At 40.8% G+C, this 19,124-nt stretch overlaps 2 protein-coding genes across 2 annotated transcripts; both read right to left on the reverse strand.

The window, feature by feature from the left end:
• Positions 1-15,111: 15,111 nt before the first annotated feature.
• On the reverse strand, positions 15,112-16,242 carry LOC133785229 (ATP-dependent DNA helicase PIF1-like). The gene has a single exon (XM_062224481.1). It carries the CDS (start codon positions 16,240-16,242, stop codon positions 15,112-15,114), a length of 1,131 nt encoding a protein of 376 aa, XP_062080465.1.
• An 828-nt stretch (positions 16,243-17,070) lies between these two features.
• On the reverse strand, positions 17,071-17,784 carry LOC133785230 (uncharacterized). The gene has a single exon (XM_062224482.1). The coding sequence runs from the start codon at positions 17,782-17,784 to the stop codon at positions 17,071-17,073; it is 714 nt and encodes a 237-aa protein (XP_062080466.1).
• Positions 17,785-19,124: the final 1,340 nt, after the last annotated feature.

Genomic DNA, 19,124 nt, shown 5'->3' on the forward strand with positions numbered 1-19,124 from the left:
ACCCTAATTAGTTGCCATCTAAAGAAGATTTTACAACATTCAGAGCATTCAAATAGAAAAATAGAAGCAATTTAATATTATGGAATATAAGGAATAAAATTCATCAATGCATTCAAGATCTCATATATAAAGTTTTGAAACTACTCCATAATCTCAAACCTGATCATAAACATAAACATGAACTGAAAATAAAGAATTTTTAGAGAAGAAAGAAAACCTAGATTAAAGAATGTAGATGATGGTGTCTTTTCTTCCACTCTGCCGCTCTAGACTCTCAAATTCACAATCCAAAGTTATTCTAAAAGTTAACCCTAACCCCATTTATAGCCACTTGAAGATACATTTGAAATTTAAAATTTAAAGCCAAATTTTTCCAAAAAATCAGGCTCTAGCTATCGCCGCTGTGCTCTTTAGGTGTGGCCGCGGCCTGGGATGTGGTTGGCTGCAAACATCGCATTTTTTTCGTTTTTTTTTCTTCAGCGACAACCACTGACAGTATTTTAACCGTAACTTCCTTGATATAGCTCATAATTGGACGATTCAGAACTCTATGGAGAGATAAGAAAAATATATAAAACTTATATGTGTAGAAAGATTTCCAAAAGAGAATTGAAAAATTGTGAAAACTAAGTGTGAAGTTTTAGACTTGTAATTTCGAGCTTAACCATTCCTTGTAAAACATCCAAAATGGTAGTCACTCTTTCAAGGCACGGTAACGAAACAGACCAGGTTGGTGGGCAGGAGGATCACCATACCACTGTTTCTGACGAACAAGGCCCGGAAACAACCAATGGGCCATGACGACACCAGAAGTTCAACACCTCTACCGCCGAATCCGAACCCAGATTACCTGACTGCGGTAGAGATGGAGAACATGCAGTTGAGGAGCCATCTAGCCAAGGCCAATAAGCAAATCGAGGAATTCTTGGCTCGGCTACCCCCTCTTGCAACCAACATTAATGTCAGAAAGAGGTAAGGCGAGACTCGTAAGTCTCGGCGGGATAGTCGACCCAGGCCAAGTCAATAGGTTAGAACCTCAACTCCAAGCTCTACTCCCGTGTTGCCCCATCACCAAGAAACCCCGTTTAGTGGCTTTCCTAGGGATCACCAACAAGTCAGCTGGTCAGTCAAAACCTTGACTTCGAGTTCAACACCGCCGTCAAATGCTCATGGCAACCCACGCAGACGGTCAGGGACAAACTCGTAAAGACGACGTGTCCCGACTGACTTCCCTGTACCACGATCACAGGGAACCAGAAATGATGGCGTAGATCAACCTTGAGGTAGTTTGATCCGACTTGATGGGAGGAGAATTGCTTCACCAATTAGATACCCTGCGTCGCTGATCAGGCATCCGTCCCCACCTCGTTCTGCTCGAGATGTCCTTGCCTCCAGAAACAGCAGGAGCAATCCTCCTCCTGCTGCCCCTACTCTTGCCACAAGAGCACGCAGGAATGCTCCAGATCCTCATCCTCAACCGCAAGCTCTGAGCTTCTCTAATGGAAGTTATTGGATGGAGGATCGTTGAAGTGGTAGAACCAGCACATATTTGAGGAATTAGCTGAGCTCAGCTCAAAACCCTCGGGTTTATCCACATACCGATCTGCGAGATCGCGTAAAATCACAAAGGACCAATCCAACTTGCAATGGAGTCAGCGACATTCACCACGAGGGAAGTTCTTCCGAGGTACGTGACAACGGGAATGCCCCACCAAACCAAGCTCGAGCATGGAGGGACATTATCCCGTCAAATGCGTACGGTCAAATGGGAGTTGTTGAACAACCCTTGGGAACCAAGGACCCGACCCTCGAGAGGCTGGCCCAGATGGAAGAACTGATGAAAAGACTCTTATACGAAAAGCAAAAAGATGAGTATGACTCAAGGGACGAGCTCGAGCTCTTCGCCCCCAACATCGCAGCAACACCATACCCACCAGGTTTCAGGATGCCCTATTTGTCAAAGTTCGACAGAGATGGAGATCTGTCCGACCACTTGGGGATGTTCAATACCCTAATGATGGCCCATAATATCAGGCCCGAATTAAGATGCTTAGTATTCCCTTCGACTCTGGTTGGACCAGCCAGGCAATGGTTCAAGCAATACAAGAAGCACTTAATCAGCTCGTGGAAGAGTTTCTCTGCCGACTTCAAGAGGGCATTCCGAGCTTCTCAAGAAGCTCGAATAAAGGCAGACTCCCTGGCAAACGTAAAGCAGCAACCTGGAGAGCCTCTGAAAGCTTACTTGAGTAGGTTTTCAAACATCGCTGCACGAGCTAGAGAAGCAGATGAAAGCTCCAGGCTTATGGTAATGAGAACAGGAATCCTTATTGTAGGCGACCTGTGGAAAGAGATCAAGAGAAAAGGCATCAGCACAGTGGACGAGTTCCTGAACAAGGCTCAGAGATGGATCAACCTGGAAGAGGCATGAGCTTCAATCGCAGGAACTAGCCAAGTCCCTGCCCAGCCCGCTGGAAAGGTAACGGACGCTACAATAGCCACGGGGGAGGAAGCAAGAGGAAGGGAAATGGCAAAGGCAGCCAGAATGGTTCAATCCGATCTATGTGACTTACACAGATCTCACAGATACCAGGGAGCGTATCTTCTTAGCAAACTCTACCCACCTCCCGTGGAAGAAGCCCGAGCCACTAAAAAATCAAAGGGTGAAGAGAGACCCGTCAAAATTTTGTCGATTCCACAATGAAATCGGTCACAACACCGATGATTGCAGGAATTTGAAAGATGAGATTGATATGCTCATCAGGGCCAAGCCCTTAGCTCAGTATGCCCGGAATCGTGTCATCCCTAATCAGCCCACTGGGCAAAACGTTCAGTCAGCTCTGGAAGCCCCCGCAAATCAGACATGGGCCCAGGTGAGTCAGGACACCCGTCCTTCGATAATAGGAGGGGAAATAACCACTATCTCTGGAGGCCCTCATCTGGCAAGCACGAGCAGAAATGCCCGGAAGAGGTATGTCAATGAGCTGAGGTCTCCCAATGGATTAGAGTTCGTCCCGGAGCAGCGTTTGTCTAAGCAGCAACGATTGGAGAAACAACCGATTAGTTTTACTGATGAAGACGCTAGTCATGTCCAGTTCCTGCATAACGACCCTCTAGTCATAACCGTCTAGCTCGCCAATCAGAGAGTTAGGCAGACCTTGGTCGACAACGGGAGCTTTGTGAACCTACTACTTAGGTCCACATTGGAGAAAATGGGATTGTCCGTGGCCGAGCTAAAGGCAACCTCCATGATGTTGTACGGGTTTTCTGGAGAAGGTTCGACAGCTATCGGAACGATCGAGTTGGTGATAACCTTGGGCGAAGGACCACGAATTGTTTCTAAGCTGCTCAAGTTTGTGGTCGTGGACTGTCCGACTGCGTACAACGTAATCTTGGGTAGGCCCACACTGATGGCATTCGAAGCTATAACTTCCGTCCGCCACCTCGTGATCAAATTCCCTTCATCAACGAGAATATGTACTATCCGAGGCGATCACCTCACTACTAGGGAATGCTATAGCATTTCCATGAAGGGAAAATCACAACCCGGGCAGCAAACTATGGTTGTGCAAGATCAAGGAGAGGAATCCCAGGAAGTCAGAGATAATCCTGGGATGGAAGAACCTCAGCAGGTCAGTTGTAGGGAAGTAAGCCCGAGTGAGGATATTGATCCCCGAATGGGTGAAGATAGATCCAAGCTCCAGGTTATCAAAGACCTCAAAGAAGTAAACATTGATCCCAAAGATGTTTCGAGGGTTGTTAAGCTCGGGAAAAATCTTGACTTCGACAGAAAGGCAGAACTGATTACTTTTTTACAAGAAAATCTAGACATTTTCGCTTGGTCCCATGAAGACATGATAGGAATCAGCCTGAATGTCATCATGCATATGCTAAATGTGGACAAAAGCATGCCTGCGAAATCCCAGAAACAGAGGCGTCTGGGTACGACTCGAGCTGAGGCACTGGAGGAAGAAGTGGCTAGGCTTTTGAAGTGCGGCTTCATCTGCGAGGCTAAGTATTCGATATAGGTCACCAATCCTGTCCTGGTCCCAAAACCAAATGGAAAATGGCAGACATGCATCAATTCTCTGATCTAAATAAAGCCTATCCCAAGAATTGCTTCCCCTTGCCAAGGATTGACCAGTTGGTGGATGCTACCGCAGGGAACAAGCTCCTGTCCTTCATGGATGCGTACTCTAGTTATAATTAGATCACCATGAACTCTGCAGACCAGGAACATACTAGCTTCATGACTCCAGCCAATGTGAACTGCTATAAAGTCATGCTCTTCAGGCTGAAAAATGCTGGGGTGACCTACTAGAGGTTGGTTAACAGAATGTTCGCAGATCAGATCAGAAAAAACATGGAAATGTATGTTGATGATATGCTAGTCAATTCAAAGACTGCCAATAACCATGTCTCCAATCTGAAGGAATGTTTTGGAATTCTAAGGAAGTATAATATGAGGCTAAACCCCCAAAAATGTACTTTCGGGGTGGCGTCAGGGAATTTCCTGGGATTTAAAGTCAACACCAGGGGGATAGAGGCGAACCTGGACAAAATCAGATCGCTACTAAAGATGCCTTCGCCCAGGTCGCATAAAAATGTCCAGAGTCTGACAGGATGAGTGGCGGCCCTCAATCGGTTTATTTCTAAATCCACAGATAAGTGTTTGCCATTCTACAACCTGCTTCGGGGGAACAAAAAGTTTGAGTGGACTGAGGTGTGCGAGCCACCGATGTTATCTAAAACAAAGGCAGGAGAGCGCCTTTTCCTCTATTTAGCCGTGACCAAAAATGCAGCCAGCGCCGTGTTGGTCTGGGAGGTGGACAGAGTTCAAAAGCCAGTATATTATATAAGCAAGAGACTTCTCGAAACAGAATCTCGATATCCTCTAATGGAAAAGCTGGCATTTTGCCTTATTACGGCTTCCCATAAACTTAGGCCATATTTCCGATCCCATTTAATCCACGACATGACCGATCAGCCTTTAAGGCAAGTGCTGCAGTAACTTGAGACATCGGGGCATTTTTTGAAATGGGCGGTCAAGCTGAGCCAGTTTGAGATACTGTATGTACCTCGAACTATGATAAAAATCCACGCTTTGGCTCATTTCATGGCGATATGCTATGGATTCCAGGAAGAGCCCTTAAGAGAACCAGTGCGGAAATTATTGAGAATCTTCATAGACGGGTCATCTAATGAAAACGGGTCCAGAGCTGGGATCATCCTAATATCCTCGGAAGGGCACCGTTTCCACTCTGCGCTGCGGTTCAGGTTCGTGGCATCCAACAATGAAGCCGAATACGAAGCCCTTTTGGCCGGGCTTAGAGTTGCGAAGGAATTGAAGGCCAAGGTCATCAACTGCGATAATGATTCCCAGCTCGTGGTAAACCAAGTATCTGGGGAATATTAAGCTCGGGGCCCCAAATGGCAGCTTACCTGGCCAAGGTCAAGACGGAGGTATCTGAGTTTTAGTATAGCTTAGTCAAGCAGATTCCTCGCCAGCAGAACACCAATGTCGATGCTCTGGCTAGACTCGTTACTTCCAGAGAAGCTCAGACTCTGAGCGTACTACCAGTGGAATTCTTAGAAAGTCTGAATGTGGCAGAAAGCTCTGTGGAGGTTGAGATGATCGATATCAGACCGACCTGGATGACTCCCATAATAGAGTATCTTATGATAGGAAAATTGCCTGGGGAGCAAAAAGACGCGAGGAGAGTACTCTATCAAGCTCCAAGGTACACAATCATAGACGGGACGATGTACTGGCGTGGCCACTCCTTGCCTCTACTACGATGTGTTCTGCCATAGGAAGCCAAAACTATTTTGCAGGAGGTGCATGAAGTCTTCTGTGGGGATCACGCTGGGGGGCAAAGCCTGGCCTTGACAATATTACGGCAGGGGTATTTTTGGCCCACGCTATCGAAGGACTCCATCTCCTATGTCAAAAGTGTGATAAGTGCCAGCAGTTTGCCACCATTGCCCAAGCTCCTCCGGTCGAGCTAAATATGATATCATCCCCCTAGCCATTCGCAGTATGGGGAATCGGTTTAATTGGAGCCCTGCCCATGGGGAAGGGAGGAGTTCGCTATGCAGTAGTGGCTATCGATTATTTTACAAAATGGGCGGAGGCGGAGCTCCTGGCTACAATCACGGCAAAGAGAGTCCTTGACTTCATGGACAAGAATATTGTTTGCCGATTCAGACTGCTAAGAAAGATTGTGTTAGAAAATGGAATGAAGTTTGATAGCGACCTCTTCACTGATGTTTGTGAGAGGCACGGCGTAATCAAAAGCTTCTCCTCGGTGGCCTACCCGCATGCCAACGGACAGGTCGAGGTTGTAAACAAAACCCTTAAAGCGAGCCTTAAAAAGAGGTTGGACGAGGCTAAGGGAGTATGGCCCGAGTAGCTCCCCCAGGTGCTGTGGGCTTACCGAACCTCCCACCGAACTTCCACGGGGCATACTCCTTTCTCCTTAACTTTCGGAAGTGAGGTAGTCCTCCTTGTCGAAGCAAAGGTAGCCACACATAGGCTCCAGACCTTTAGTCTGGAGCGGAACAACGAACTACTCAGCGTGTCCCTCAACCTGATTGATGAAAAGCGAGAAGATTCAGAGCTATGGCTGGCGCATTATCAACAAAAAATAAACTTTAATTCAAATTTCAAGAAGTGTGTCTTTGGATTAGGAGACCTGGTACTCTGAATGTTGTTTTTAGCAGGCATAGACCCCAAAGACGGTGCCTTAGGCCCGAGCTGGGAAGGGCCTTATCAAATAGTCAAAATTGTACAGGAAGCTACTTTTAAATTGGCCCGACTTAGTGGAGAAAAGGTACCACGGACCTGGAATGCTTTGCATTTGAAAAAGTTTATCAATTATCAAACCACCTGTCTATGTAAGGCTTGAGTATAAAAGCTAGTTAATTTTGGAAATATATATAAAAAAAAGGTTATGGTATATTTGTATCTTTGTACAATTTCATAAGCATGTTAGTTCAAAGTAACCAAGAAAGTCCACTTCCTGATTACTTGGGGGGCAGACAACCCGAGGACCAGGTTCCAAAACTTAGAAGTTGGTTAAATTGATTAACTAGTGTTTTTTCTAAAAAAACGCGAGGTGTCAATAAAAGTAACACGAGCTAAGTTTTTAATTAAATATCCTGAACACGACCAGGTTCCAAAGCTTAGAAGTTGGGTAAATTGATTAACGAGTGTTTTTCTAAAAAATGTGAGGTGTCAATAAAACTAACGCGAACTAAGCTTTTTAAATTAAATATCCTGGACACGACGAGGTTCCGAAACTTAGAAGTTGGTTAAATTGATTAACCATTGTTTTTCTAAAAAATGCGAGGTGTCAATAAAACTAATGCGAACTAAGCTTTTTAAATTAAATATCCTGGACACGACCAGGTTCCGAAACTTAAAGTTGGTTAAATTGATGAAAAATGTTTTTTCTAAAGAAAAAGCGAAGTATTCAATAAAACTAACACGAACTAAGTTTTTAAATTAAATATCCTGGACACGACCAGGTACCGAAACTTAGAAGTTGGTTAAATTGATCAACAATTTTTTTGCTAAAGAAAAAGCAAAGTATTCAATAAAACTAACACGAACTAAGTTGTTAATTAAATATCCTGGACACGACCAAGTTCCGAAACATAGAAGTTGGCTAAATTGATTAACCAGTTTTTTTTCTAAAAAACGCGAGGTGTTAATAAAACTAACGCGAACTAAATTTCTACCGAGCACATCATAAAGCATGAGAAAGAGATCAAAGAATAAGTAAAGCTTAGATAACTAAAATTAACATATATAAATTGTCTCGAGGTGAGTAACCTTGTGCTTAGCATTTACAAAGGAAAAATACATAAGTAAAAACAAAAAAATCTAAGACCCCCCAGGCCGCTCTGAGGATGTCACCTCCTCGGTCTCTTGCTCGCCCCAGTCTCATACTGGAGCTCCTGTTGTAGCCGAGCCTTGTACTTCTCAAGGTAATGCCCCCACACGTTGGAAGCCATGAAGGAGAAGTTGCCGTCCTGATTGAAGGGCCAGCAGTGGTACAACACACTCTCCATGGAGGATGTCGATGCTTTCTTCTCCTCTAGAATAGTCGCCTCGACCTCCAACTGCTAGGCCTTGGCCCCCTCGAGCTCGGCCTGAAGGGCTACCGTAGCAGCCTTTGCCGCCTGCTCGCCTTCTTGAGCCATGGTTAAGGCAGGCTTTGCCACCTATTCTCCCACTTGGGCCGCCGCCAAAGCAGCCTTGGCACTTTGCTTGCTTTGTTGAGAGGCGGCGAGAGCAGCTTGGGCAGTCTGGAACTCGGCCTTGAGTTCATCGTTCTTGGCCGTGGCCCGAGATATGCTGCGATGTTGAGCCAAGGCAACCTGCAAAAAATAAAGAGACAGTTAGACACATACTTGGGCGGATTCCATGACATCCTCTGGGCTCCTCTCCTCGATCGCCCTCAGGTCGTTGGGCTTGGCCTTATAAAATGCTCCACTGAGTAGCTCACCGTCTCGAAGATAGTCCCTCGAAAAGTGTCTGGAATCAGCTCCAGATCAAGGGGAATGACGGGGATGCGAACAGTGGCGGCAGGGACCACTAGAGCTGGGGGACCAACCGGTGCTACCAGGTCCTGAGCAGGAGCCGAGGGAAAGCGAGGACGGGGTGCAGCCGGACCTCTCTTCTCCTGGGCTGCGGCGGGCTGAGCTCCCGAGCCTGAGCCTTTCCCATTAGCGGGGGACTTGGAAGCAGTCACGACCGAGGGGGGCGTTTTCTTTGACGTGGGTTGAAGTTTCTTGAATAGGGGACCCTTGCTGGATCTCCCCTCCTGGAACATCGATCGGATGTCAGGTTCCCTTCGTTGTGCCATCTCTTCACCTGAAAAAATAAATGGAAATGTTTTAAGAATGCATATACATTCATCAGTTTACAATGAAAATGTGTACAATGTAACAAAAATCCTACCCTCCGAGCTAGAGGAGTCTATTTCCACGATCTCCGGCCTCAAAACTGTTGTAGGGGGAGGAGAGTTTAGGTCAACCACTTCTAGGATTAAGGAGGTTTCGAATCAGGCTCTACCTCAGGACTGGACTCCTGTATGTATGGCCTAAGTCCAGGGGCTACAACACCTTGGAGAAGGGATGGCCACGACCTAAGATTGGTTCCATACTCCTCAAAGAAGGCCGACCTAAAAGACAAGGTGTTATCTACTACTATGGTGCCCCTAGGGCGGCCCCTGTCATGACGTAGTACTAATTGATCGACGCACTGGAGTAAGGTTATATTACGGTCAGGGTCCTTTTGATGATGATGCACTAGCTGGTTTGGGTTAAACCTAACTAGCCTAAGGTCTGCGACTGCCCTATCTAGGTCCCGAAAAGGGTATGGGTTACCTTGGCCGGAGGGGCCGGCTGCTGGCCCCGATAGAGCTCGATCCACATCAGGTTCCCGAGCGATCTCAGGAGCTCGCCTGTTTCACACAAGTGGCACCTCGGGCTCCTCTTCCTGCTCGACGCCGTCGATGACCGCGGCGCCTCCCTCGGGGATGGGTGCTAGCTCGTGTGCTACTGTGTAAGTAGCCTGCGTCCTCCTCAGGGCCAAAGTCTGGCCTTCGGAAATTAATTTACACGCCAACATCTTGTCATCAGACACGAGCTAGCGGTAGTCCTTCTCACTAGGCGGAAGCCCCGCCAGGGTATCATATTGACCACCAAGGGTCACTGATTTGGCCGTCCTCGTAAAGATGGCTGCACGATAATGCTCCAATCAGTATACACGCGAAAAATCTAAGAACAAAAAATAATAATAATTTCGCGAGCTGAGAATAGGAAGGAAACTTACAAGGACGGTTGAAGTAATGGTATTTGCAATTGCGAAACCCATTTGACATGAAAAATTGGTCTTTGAAGTCGTTGGGATGACTAGGCAGCTTGATGACCGAAGGCGAGTTCGGAAACTAGGTCAAGTAGTAGAACCCGTCACCTTGCCCCCTTTGGTCCGGGCTGGCTTTGAGGTAGAAGAAGTAAAGGACATCTGTCGTAGTGGGGACCTCCCACATCTGCTTCAGGAAGAGATATCTCAGCCCGGCCAGTAGAGGATAGGAGTTCGGTGGAAGTTGAAACGGCGCCAACCTCACATAGTTGAGGAAGTCCGCGAAGTATTGGTCAAGAGGGAGGAAGGCCCCAGCTTTTAGGTGTTCATCACTCCAGGCTACGAAATAGTCCTGGAGTGGTGCGCAGCTCCACTCCCCCTCGTAGGGAGTTCGGGCGATGAGACCCCCTATCCTAGCCTCAATGTTATGGGACAGCAAGATCTTGTTGACCCTTCCTTGGGTCGATATCTTCGAGACAATCCTTTTGGCCTCGAAAAAGGCATCAGGAGCTATCGCAACCTCCTTCTCCACCACAGGCCCAAACTTAGGTAGGTGGGAATCAGGGACAACCTCTTTACCTTGTGAGATTGCTAGAACGACGAGCCAGCTACGTTCTTCTTTGATGCGCCTTTCTTTGGTGCCATCAGCTCGCCTATTGAATAAAAACGACGGAATTTTTAGTGGGTGACGTAGAATCTTTTTTAATAGGAGAAATAACAAAGGCGAGAGGTCCTAACACGCGAGCTGATGCAATATCAGTCCGTGTGATGCCACGCATTGCCTGTGCCATGCTCCTCGGTTTTCCAACAGACCCCTGATATTCAGGGATCCATGTGTCAAGCGAGTCAGGCCACTACTTGCCTTGGGAAAAGGGTTTTAAAGAAAAACAGCCCAAGAAACGTGACCCCTAAGCTACCTGTTTTATACCCTAAAAACCTCTCGTCTTCCATATCTCCAATGGGTATTTCCTAAATTTACCCAGAGATCACCCAAAAATTACCTAGTTATGAACATCACAATCCTAGACATGTTTTAGGATCTACTCAATACGTCTAAAATCGAAACCTATGCACCAAATCTTTTCAGGAACAACCTACTATTTGTGGTGAGAATATGGGGATTTCTGGGATTTTAATCAAAAGAAGAAGAAGAGTTTTTAAAACTCGGAAGAGAGAAAATGAAGAAAAATTTGGAATGAAATGTGATGAGTACTGAAAATTGCCAGCCCTATTTATACGTAAAAGGCATAAGGAAACAAGGACCGTATGATCAATTTAATGCGAGATACGATGGTCATGATTCGAAAGATGAAACGGCGGCAAAAAGGTGGCCAGGCCATTTAATACAATCCTCGAAACCCGAACAGATGCCAATCACGGTGTTCCACGTGTCCAGTACTCAAATGGTGGGCAGGGTCTGGATAATCGCAAAAGAAGTTTAAAATTCCCTACCGTGAAAATCAGAAGTGACGTCATAGAACACGAACAGGGACTTGGGGGGAAAATGTACGCCCTAAAAATCAGCACGTACCTTGTTGAGGCAGCTCGGGTACAGCGAGCTAACAAAAAGCCATAATCGATGCACCACGTGTTCACCTTTCATCTGAGGAAATTCGATACGATCCCCTAGACAAATAGCTCAAACTGGTGAGTTCAAAGCAGCATATCACCTGGAACCACTTGTGGAATATAACATCGGAAGGCACGAGCTGGCACTACGCTAGCTCGTGGTAAGCCAGAAATCTGACATGCCCCAGGATCTTTATAAAGTTGACCACGCAATATAAATGTGCATAAAACAGACATCACGTGTCAGTTTTATTCCCGAATTCTCGGATTCGCAATATAAACGTGTGTGATCAGACATCACACGCCTGATTTAGGCCATGCGACCCATTATCCATTTTACCTATTGATTAGACCACACTTCAATATAAAATTTAGATATTAATCATTAATGTCACCGAGATGATGTGGAGGATCAAGAGATCACGGGATGACCCCAGTACTTACCCAGAGATCATTCTCCTATAAATACCAAGACCCTATGTAGTGCAAGGGGTTGGATTCTTTCTGTAATGCCAATACTCTGTAAAAATAGAAAGAGATATACAACAATAATATTGACTCGTGGACTAGGAGGATTTTAACATCCGAACCACGTAAAAAGGAATGAGTATTCTTATTATATCATTCTGTGTACCTTAAATAGTGATTATTTTCATTATGGTTTACCCTTAAGCACTAGTTCTCATTACGGTTTACCCTTAAGCACTAATTCATTTCAACTAATTTTCGTAATACATTGTTGGCGAAAAACCATGTCAACATGTACTTATCAAAGAGACTAAAAAAATTATTTAGTAGTGTCAAAAGAGGTAAAAAAATAATTACACGGTGACTTAATCAAAGAAATTTTTTGTAATACTATTTAGTGATTTTGTTACAAATTTCTTTATTCTCCACGAAAGATGACCTACAACCACACTAAAATAGTGATGGGAGTGCTGTTGTCATATAAAAATAAATAGTAACTAAGTATAACCATTGACACCAATAAATGACATTTGGCGCAATTTTCCTTAATATTACAAGTGGATAGCACCCCATGAGATTAGTTCAGTCATGACATTAAATTCAGAAATTGAGGGCAAAAAATAATTACGTTCAAACAGAGGTCCTAGATTAGGATCAAGGAGAAAAAAAATCGTAAGAAGCATATAAGTATTGTTTTGAAGATTAATGCACTATCTTCAAGTTCAAGGGTATATAAGTAACTGTCTGTAATCAAACTGTTTAGCTAGTCAGACATTAATAAGAGACATACATGTACATCACTACTCATTATCTCTCCAATTTTAAGCAAAATAAACTTTTTGTATGCAGTACAATAATGAAGGGAAGAGAAACAAATACAATAATGAAGCACTTGAAACTGAAAGGAAGATTCTACATTAATTTTTAAGCATAATTCAAGAAAATTAAAAATCCAATTCGAGCAGTTTCAGTTCCACATTCATTGTATCAGATTCGGAGTATGACTTCGAACCAATAAAATATAGAAACTAAAAGATATTAATTGTTTAGAAGAAAAAAAAAACAAAAAAGGATTGGGTTTTAGTTGAAAAAGCACCTAAGGAATCTCTCTGCTCTTTAGCCAAAGCTTATCTTCTCTAGATCCAATACTTTGTCCCCATTATACTATCATATCGTTTCATCCCACCTTGTTCAAAAGATTATCTTATCATTATTTATAATTATTATTATTTTCAAATTTTGGCACCACCATTATTATTCTTTAAAAATACCTTCGTTTTTTTATTTAAAAATAAATAAAAATTTGGAAGTGGTGAATATTATTGTAGAAAAAATGAGTAATAGAGGGCTTTCACACATAATTTTAATTTAATTTTATTATTTTTAGTTTTGAATCCAAGTTGAGTTTTTTGAAGGTGACAATTTCATGAATATGTTTTGTTTAAATCCAAGTGTGAGTAATAATAATAGAATGCTCCACAAAAATAAGTTAATTGCGTTACATTATCACATGGAAGAGATACAATGGTCGGGACAAAACTTTGATTTAAAAAATGAAAAGGGGGCATACAACAATCTATAAGATTGATAGCATAATATTACTCTTTACGGTATCTGTTTGTGGAAAACTTATGTAAATATATATATATACTAGTTAGAATGTACGCAATGCACCCTATATTTTGCACTACATATATTTGAATTTAAATCAATTTAAAACAGAAATATTTAAAAATTATATGATTTCTATAATAAATGTTAAATATGTGAAATAATGAAAATATATTACATGGTATTAAAAGAAAAATGATGTATTAATATTTAAAGATTTAGTTAGGTAATTTATAAACTAAGACGAAGATTCAACTACTTCCTTTCCTCTAGTTGCAATCCTTGAATGCCTTCTCCACCAAAGCTCTCCACTATAGAGTGATCAATCTGTGAAACAAAGTTATAAAAAGTTGTGTTAAGTAGATTAGCCTCATAAAAAGATGTTGCTTTTAATGGACAAGAAAGCAATTATATTATCGATATAAAAAAGCAACCCCCTACTAATTAGAATATAATGTTTAGGAGGCTAAGACATAAAGTTGGTGATAAAATAGGCCTTTAGAATATGTAGAATATATATGTCACTATGAGGCATTAAATAATTGTTAATTAATTGAAGACTACTTTATAATAATACAAAACCTAAACTACCAATATATACATATATAGCGGCATACAAGTGAAAATGTTTGGTTGTATTAAGCTATAGCTTGACTTTGAAGTTTGAACAAAGACAAAAATGTTACGAAAGCATCTTGTTGTATTTATTGTTAAAGCATACCAAATTTTATTAAAGCATACCAAATATTGTTTCATAGTAATTTCTTTTAAAACCATGTTATATATTTTAGTTATTTCACATCATTTAATATATTTTATGAAAATTATGTAATTTTTAAATATAAATACTACAAATATGAATAAACCAATTGGAATATATAATATTTTGAAAACTATTTTGCACGTTATATTTTGTGTTTATTTTGTAATTTTTTTTGTATGAACGACATAATATTTGGAAACTAATTTGATAATATTTTCATATAGTATTATTTTTTTTAACTTTTTTAGGTACTTGGATGTTAAACACACTGAAATATATAATATTTTGGAAACTAATTTGCACGTTATTTTTTTTTATTTTGTATTTTTCTTTTGTATGGAGGATATAATATATTGAAAAATAATTTGAGAATATTTTCATATAGTATTTTTTTTTAACTTTTTAAGATAATTGGATATTGAAGAATTAATTTAAATTGAAGAAATTTCAGGACATTGAAGAATTAAATTTAATTAAATAATTGTAATAGAATATAGATACATGTATTAAATTAATTTAATCTTGGTAGTGTTAGTAATTCTGTAAATACAATGTTTTTTGTGTAGTTTTTTCTTCGTTGTTCAGTGGACACTAGTCGTATTAAAATTCTTACTGTAGATGATGTTTTTGCCCTTGATAAAGTCACATATAATTGACCATGTGAAAAAACTGGTTGAGGCAAATAAATTCCAACATAATCCAATGTTTGTCCTTGTGACTTATTTATAGTCATTGCAAAATTTAATCTTATAGGGAATTGAGTTCGTTTGAATGGAAAGCCACTGTTTTCATCGAGATTTGGTAAAAATGGGATCCTAGGAATGAACACTCATTTCCCTTTGTAATGTCCCACTGCAATTTCTACATCTCTGATATTTTTATCAAAAGCTCGACAAATTAAGCGTGTTCCATTGCATAGGCCTTCTGAAGGATTAATGTTTCTGAGAAGCATGATTGGGCAGTTTTTCTTAAGTAACAATTCATGTGGAGGGAGTCCATTTGGGGTTAGATTATTTAAGAAATCTTCCATCACTGATTGTTCGGATGAATCTGTTGTTTCATCAAAACTATAATATCGTTGTTCTTCACCAAGAAATCTATGAATTAACAAAGTGTTTATTTCATCAACAAAATCATTTTTTGGTGTTAGTATGGCTCGTTTCATCATACTGGAAATATTTTGTGAAAAATCGTGAATGTTGTGGAAAACATCGTCAATCAAACGATCTAAAGAAAACTTATCATCCACATAAGGAATAAGCATGCAAGTTGGTATTTTTATCATTTCATTGACTGTGTTTGGTGGCATTCCATTGCCAACTTTTAAAACATAATCTGAGAATGCAGGATCCAATCGTGTTCGCATGTTTTCAATTAATTGGAACTTGGTCAAGGAAGGCCACAAATATGAATAAACCAAACTGGAACGAACTTGTTCTTCTCTCGTTCCTTTACGAACCACAGGTAAAACCTGTCTAAAATCTCCACCCAAAATGACTACTTTTCCACCGAATGTTACATCTACATCAGTGATGTCACGTAACATTATGTCCAATGCTTCTATATGTTGTTTTCGTGTCATTGGAGCTTCATCCCATATTATTAATCGGGTTGTGCGAAGTAGGCTTGCAAGACCACTTTGTTTGCTGACAGAACATGTGTTCATTTCGCTAGTACCAAGTGGGAGTTTAAAACGTGAGTGTGCTGTTCGCCCTCGAGGAAGAATAGATGCAGCAACCCCTGATGAAGCAGTTGCAAGTGCTACTAAATTTCTTGATCGTAATGTTGCCAAAATTACCTTGTATAAGAATGTTTTTCCCGTCCCGCCTGGACCGTCTATAAAAAATGAACCGCTTTTATTCTCGAGTACTTTTTCTAGGACTGCATCATATACATGTTGTTGTTCACTGTTTAGACATTCTGAGGCCATAATATCTTCCTCTGGAACTTCAACACCCATTTCATCATTAATTTCTCTGGATTGAATTTCTTTGTCATCACATGCGATGTCATTGTCTGTGAGATTGTAGGAGTTGATGTCTTTCCCCAATGAGTCAATTGCTAAAGAAATTTATCTCAATACCTGGATTCTTACATTTGAAGTAGGATAGTCTGCTGATTTGAAATCAACTGACATTTCACTTTCAAAACGCTCCCAAAGGTATCTTGGATTGGTTGGATTACAATAAACCAATATGGTTGCAAATAACCGTCTCAAACTGGTTGGCATTTGGAATAACGATGCTTCTTGTAAACATTCTTCTAAGTTGCTGTCTCTTTGTAGTAAACCATGGAGTGTTCCTGCATTGCGAAATGTTGGGACTACAATTCCATCAATAGACCTAATATTTTGGAAGGATAACAGTCCTTTTACATGAGTTAATAGTAGTCGTGGATAATATCTCTCACCTTCAAGTGGATTTGCTGTAACAATACGACCTATAACTGTTTTCTTTTTTCGAGGGGTCCATTGTTTGTGTTGATGGTTCCATACAAAATGTTTTGGAAATTCTTTGTATAGTAGTCTTCTTGCATTGGCATCTATTTGATTCATGGCAAAGAATTATGTTAACATAGTTTTTCGAGATTGATCTGAATTTACAATGTTGGTTAGATCGTCTTTTGCCTGGAAAGTGATTGACTGTTGATCTGCAAGATGTAAATGTAAGTTATACACTGCTGGGTACATTTCATTAATAACAAACCCATATATTCTCCACTTAGCTTCTGGGGGACTGATCCATCGAGCAGATTGAAATTCTTGGATTTCATCAACTTGATGATTATTTTATTCAGAAATCAAGTTGAAAGCAACACGATCATGACCTTTGTAAATGTACTTGTAAAGATATTTGACTGCTTTTATTGTTGAGAAAATCTCAACATTAATATGACAATCAAATGTTGCAAGTAGATATGGATTATATGGAACGACCCACCGATTGTCTAAATTCTTTCCTCTTACTTTCACGTTTACCCCATTATTTGAACGCTTATAAATGGGGAAACAATCTCTTCCTACGTTTGTATTTGGTGCATATTTCTTTGGATAATTACTTTTGCAACAACTATTTCTTTTCATGCAAACATTGGATGGGTTGAAGACTCCACAGGGTCCATGCATCATATGCTTCACTACCGCATTATGTAAATGTATGTTTGTATTTTGATTTGGTATTTCTGCTAAAACAATTTCATCGAAAGATTCTGGTGTATATAATTTCCAATCCCTTTGCAAGATAATTAAAAAGTGTGCATGTGGAAGACCTCTTTTTTGGTGCTCTATGACATAGACATCTGTTGAGACTTGACGAAATATTTTCTTCTTAAACAATTCGTCTTTCAGTTGTTCTAATTTCAAATGGAAAACTCGGGCAACCAAATCAGGTCTATTTTGAGGTTCTTCATGTTGGAGTAGTTCGTTTGAAATTTCCGGCCAATTTGGATTGCAAGTCATTGTTAAGAAAATATCTGGTTTTCCATAACGTTGTACTAAAGTCATTGCTTCCATATATCTTTTTCACATGTCTCTTGGACCACCAATAAATGAACAGGGCAAGATCATTCGCTTCCCAACATTAGATGCATTCCTTTCGCCAAGAGAAATGGTATCAACAATACCTTCATATATCTCTGAGCGAAAATGATTTTGGTTGCTTCTAAAATAATCCAATCTTGACGTCTCAATCTTTACATACATATCAACCACAAATTGTTGTAACAGTCTTCCAGAAATTAATAAGATTGAGTTGGCATTTTCTCAAATTTGTAATTTGTAGCAATAGTATTCACGGCATGAAACTATCGGACCCTTGTGTACATTGTTTAATCCTGAAATTTTCAAATGTAAGTTAAGTAATTATAAGTTGGATGTGCATACTTAAGTAATTTTTATAACATTAATTTTATTAGCATTTTGTAAACATTAAAGTTTTAATCTAACATCGTTCTTCCCTTGCTATCAATTCGTTAGCATTTATCGATTGTTGAGGTAGTATTGAATGATTTGTTTCGTTATATATAGATTTGTCTCCTCCATTAACCCTTTTAATTCCTTGATGCCGTCCAATATCTCCGAAAGGGAATAATAGCGGATATTGTAGTGGATCATAACAACCAAAATAGTATTGAACTTTATGGTTTCCACCTAAATGGTTATGGACAAAAATGTCACGAGGTTTTAGTTGTTCTCCTTCATTATTTTCGACCAATATTGCTGCAACTTGTGATGATGTCGGTGCATTGAAAACCCGTTATCGAGTCATGGATCTGTCCTTATAAGAATTGTTTGGTTTTCCAAATCGTCTAAATCACCCAGCGAATGAAAAAAAATTGAATATTGATTAATTTGAAGAATATCGATGTTGACGCGGTTCTTCGCCAACATGTAATTAAGAAAATGAGAGGAAGGGATTAGTGCTTAACTATGAACCGAAATAGATGAATGATCTTTTAATGAAATGGTGACACAATCACATTTTTTAGGTGGTTCAAAGGTTAAAATCCTTCTACTCCACCAGCCAATATTATTGCTATATGCTTGGTATTCTTTTATAGGGTATTTCCTTACACAATAGAATCCAACCCTTTACAACTCCCAGGGTCTCCATATTTATAGGAGAGGGCACCTGAGAGTTGGTAAGGGGGGTCATCCTGTGACCTTCTTACCTATCATGTCACTTCTGTGACATTCATGATTAATTCCTAAAACCTGACACATGAAGTGTGGTCTAATCAATAGGTAAGGGGGATAATGGGCCGCACGGCCCAACCCAATCGTGGGTGCCTGAATACGCACGTTCATGCTGCGTGTCCGAGAAGTCAGGGATATATCAGACACGT

Source organism: Humulus lupulus, chromosome 6 (assembly GCF_963169125.1).
Source record: "Humulus lupulus chromosome 6, drHumLupu1.1, whole genome shotgun sequence".
In the NCBI taxonomy this organism is placed as follows: domain Eukaryota; kingdom Viridiplantae; phylum Streptophyta; class Magnoliopsida; order Rosales; family Cannabaceae; genus Humulus; species Humulus lupulus.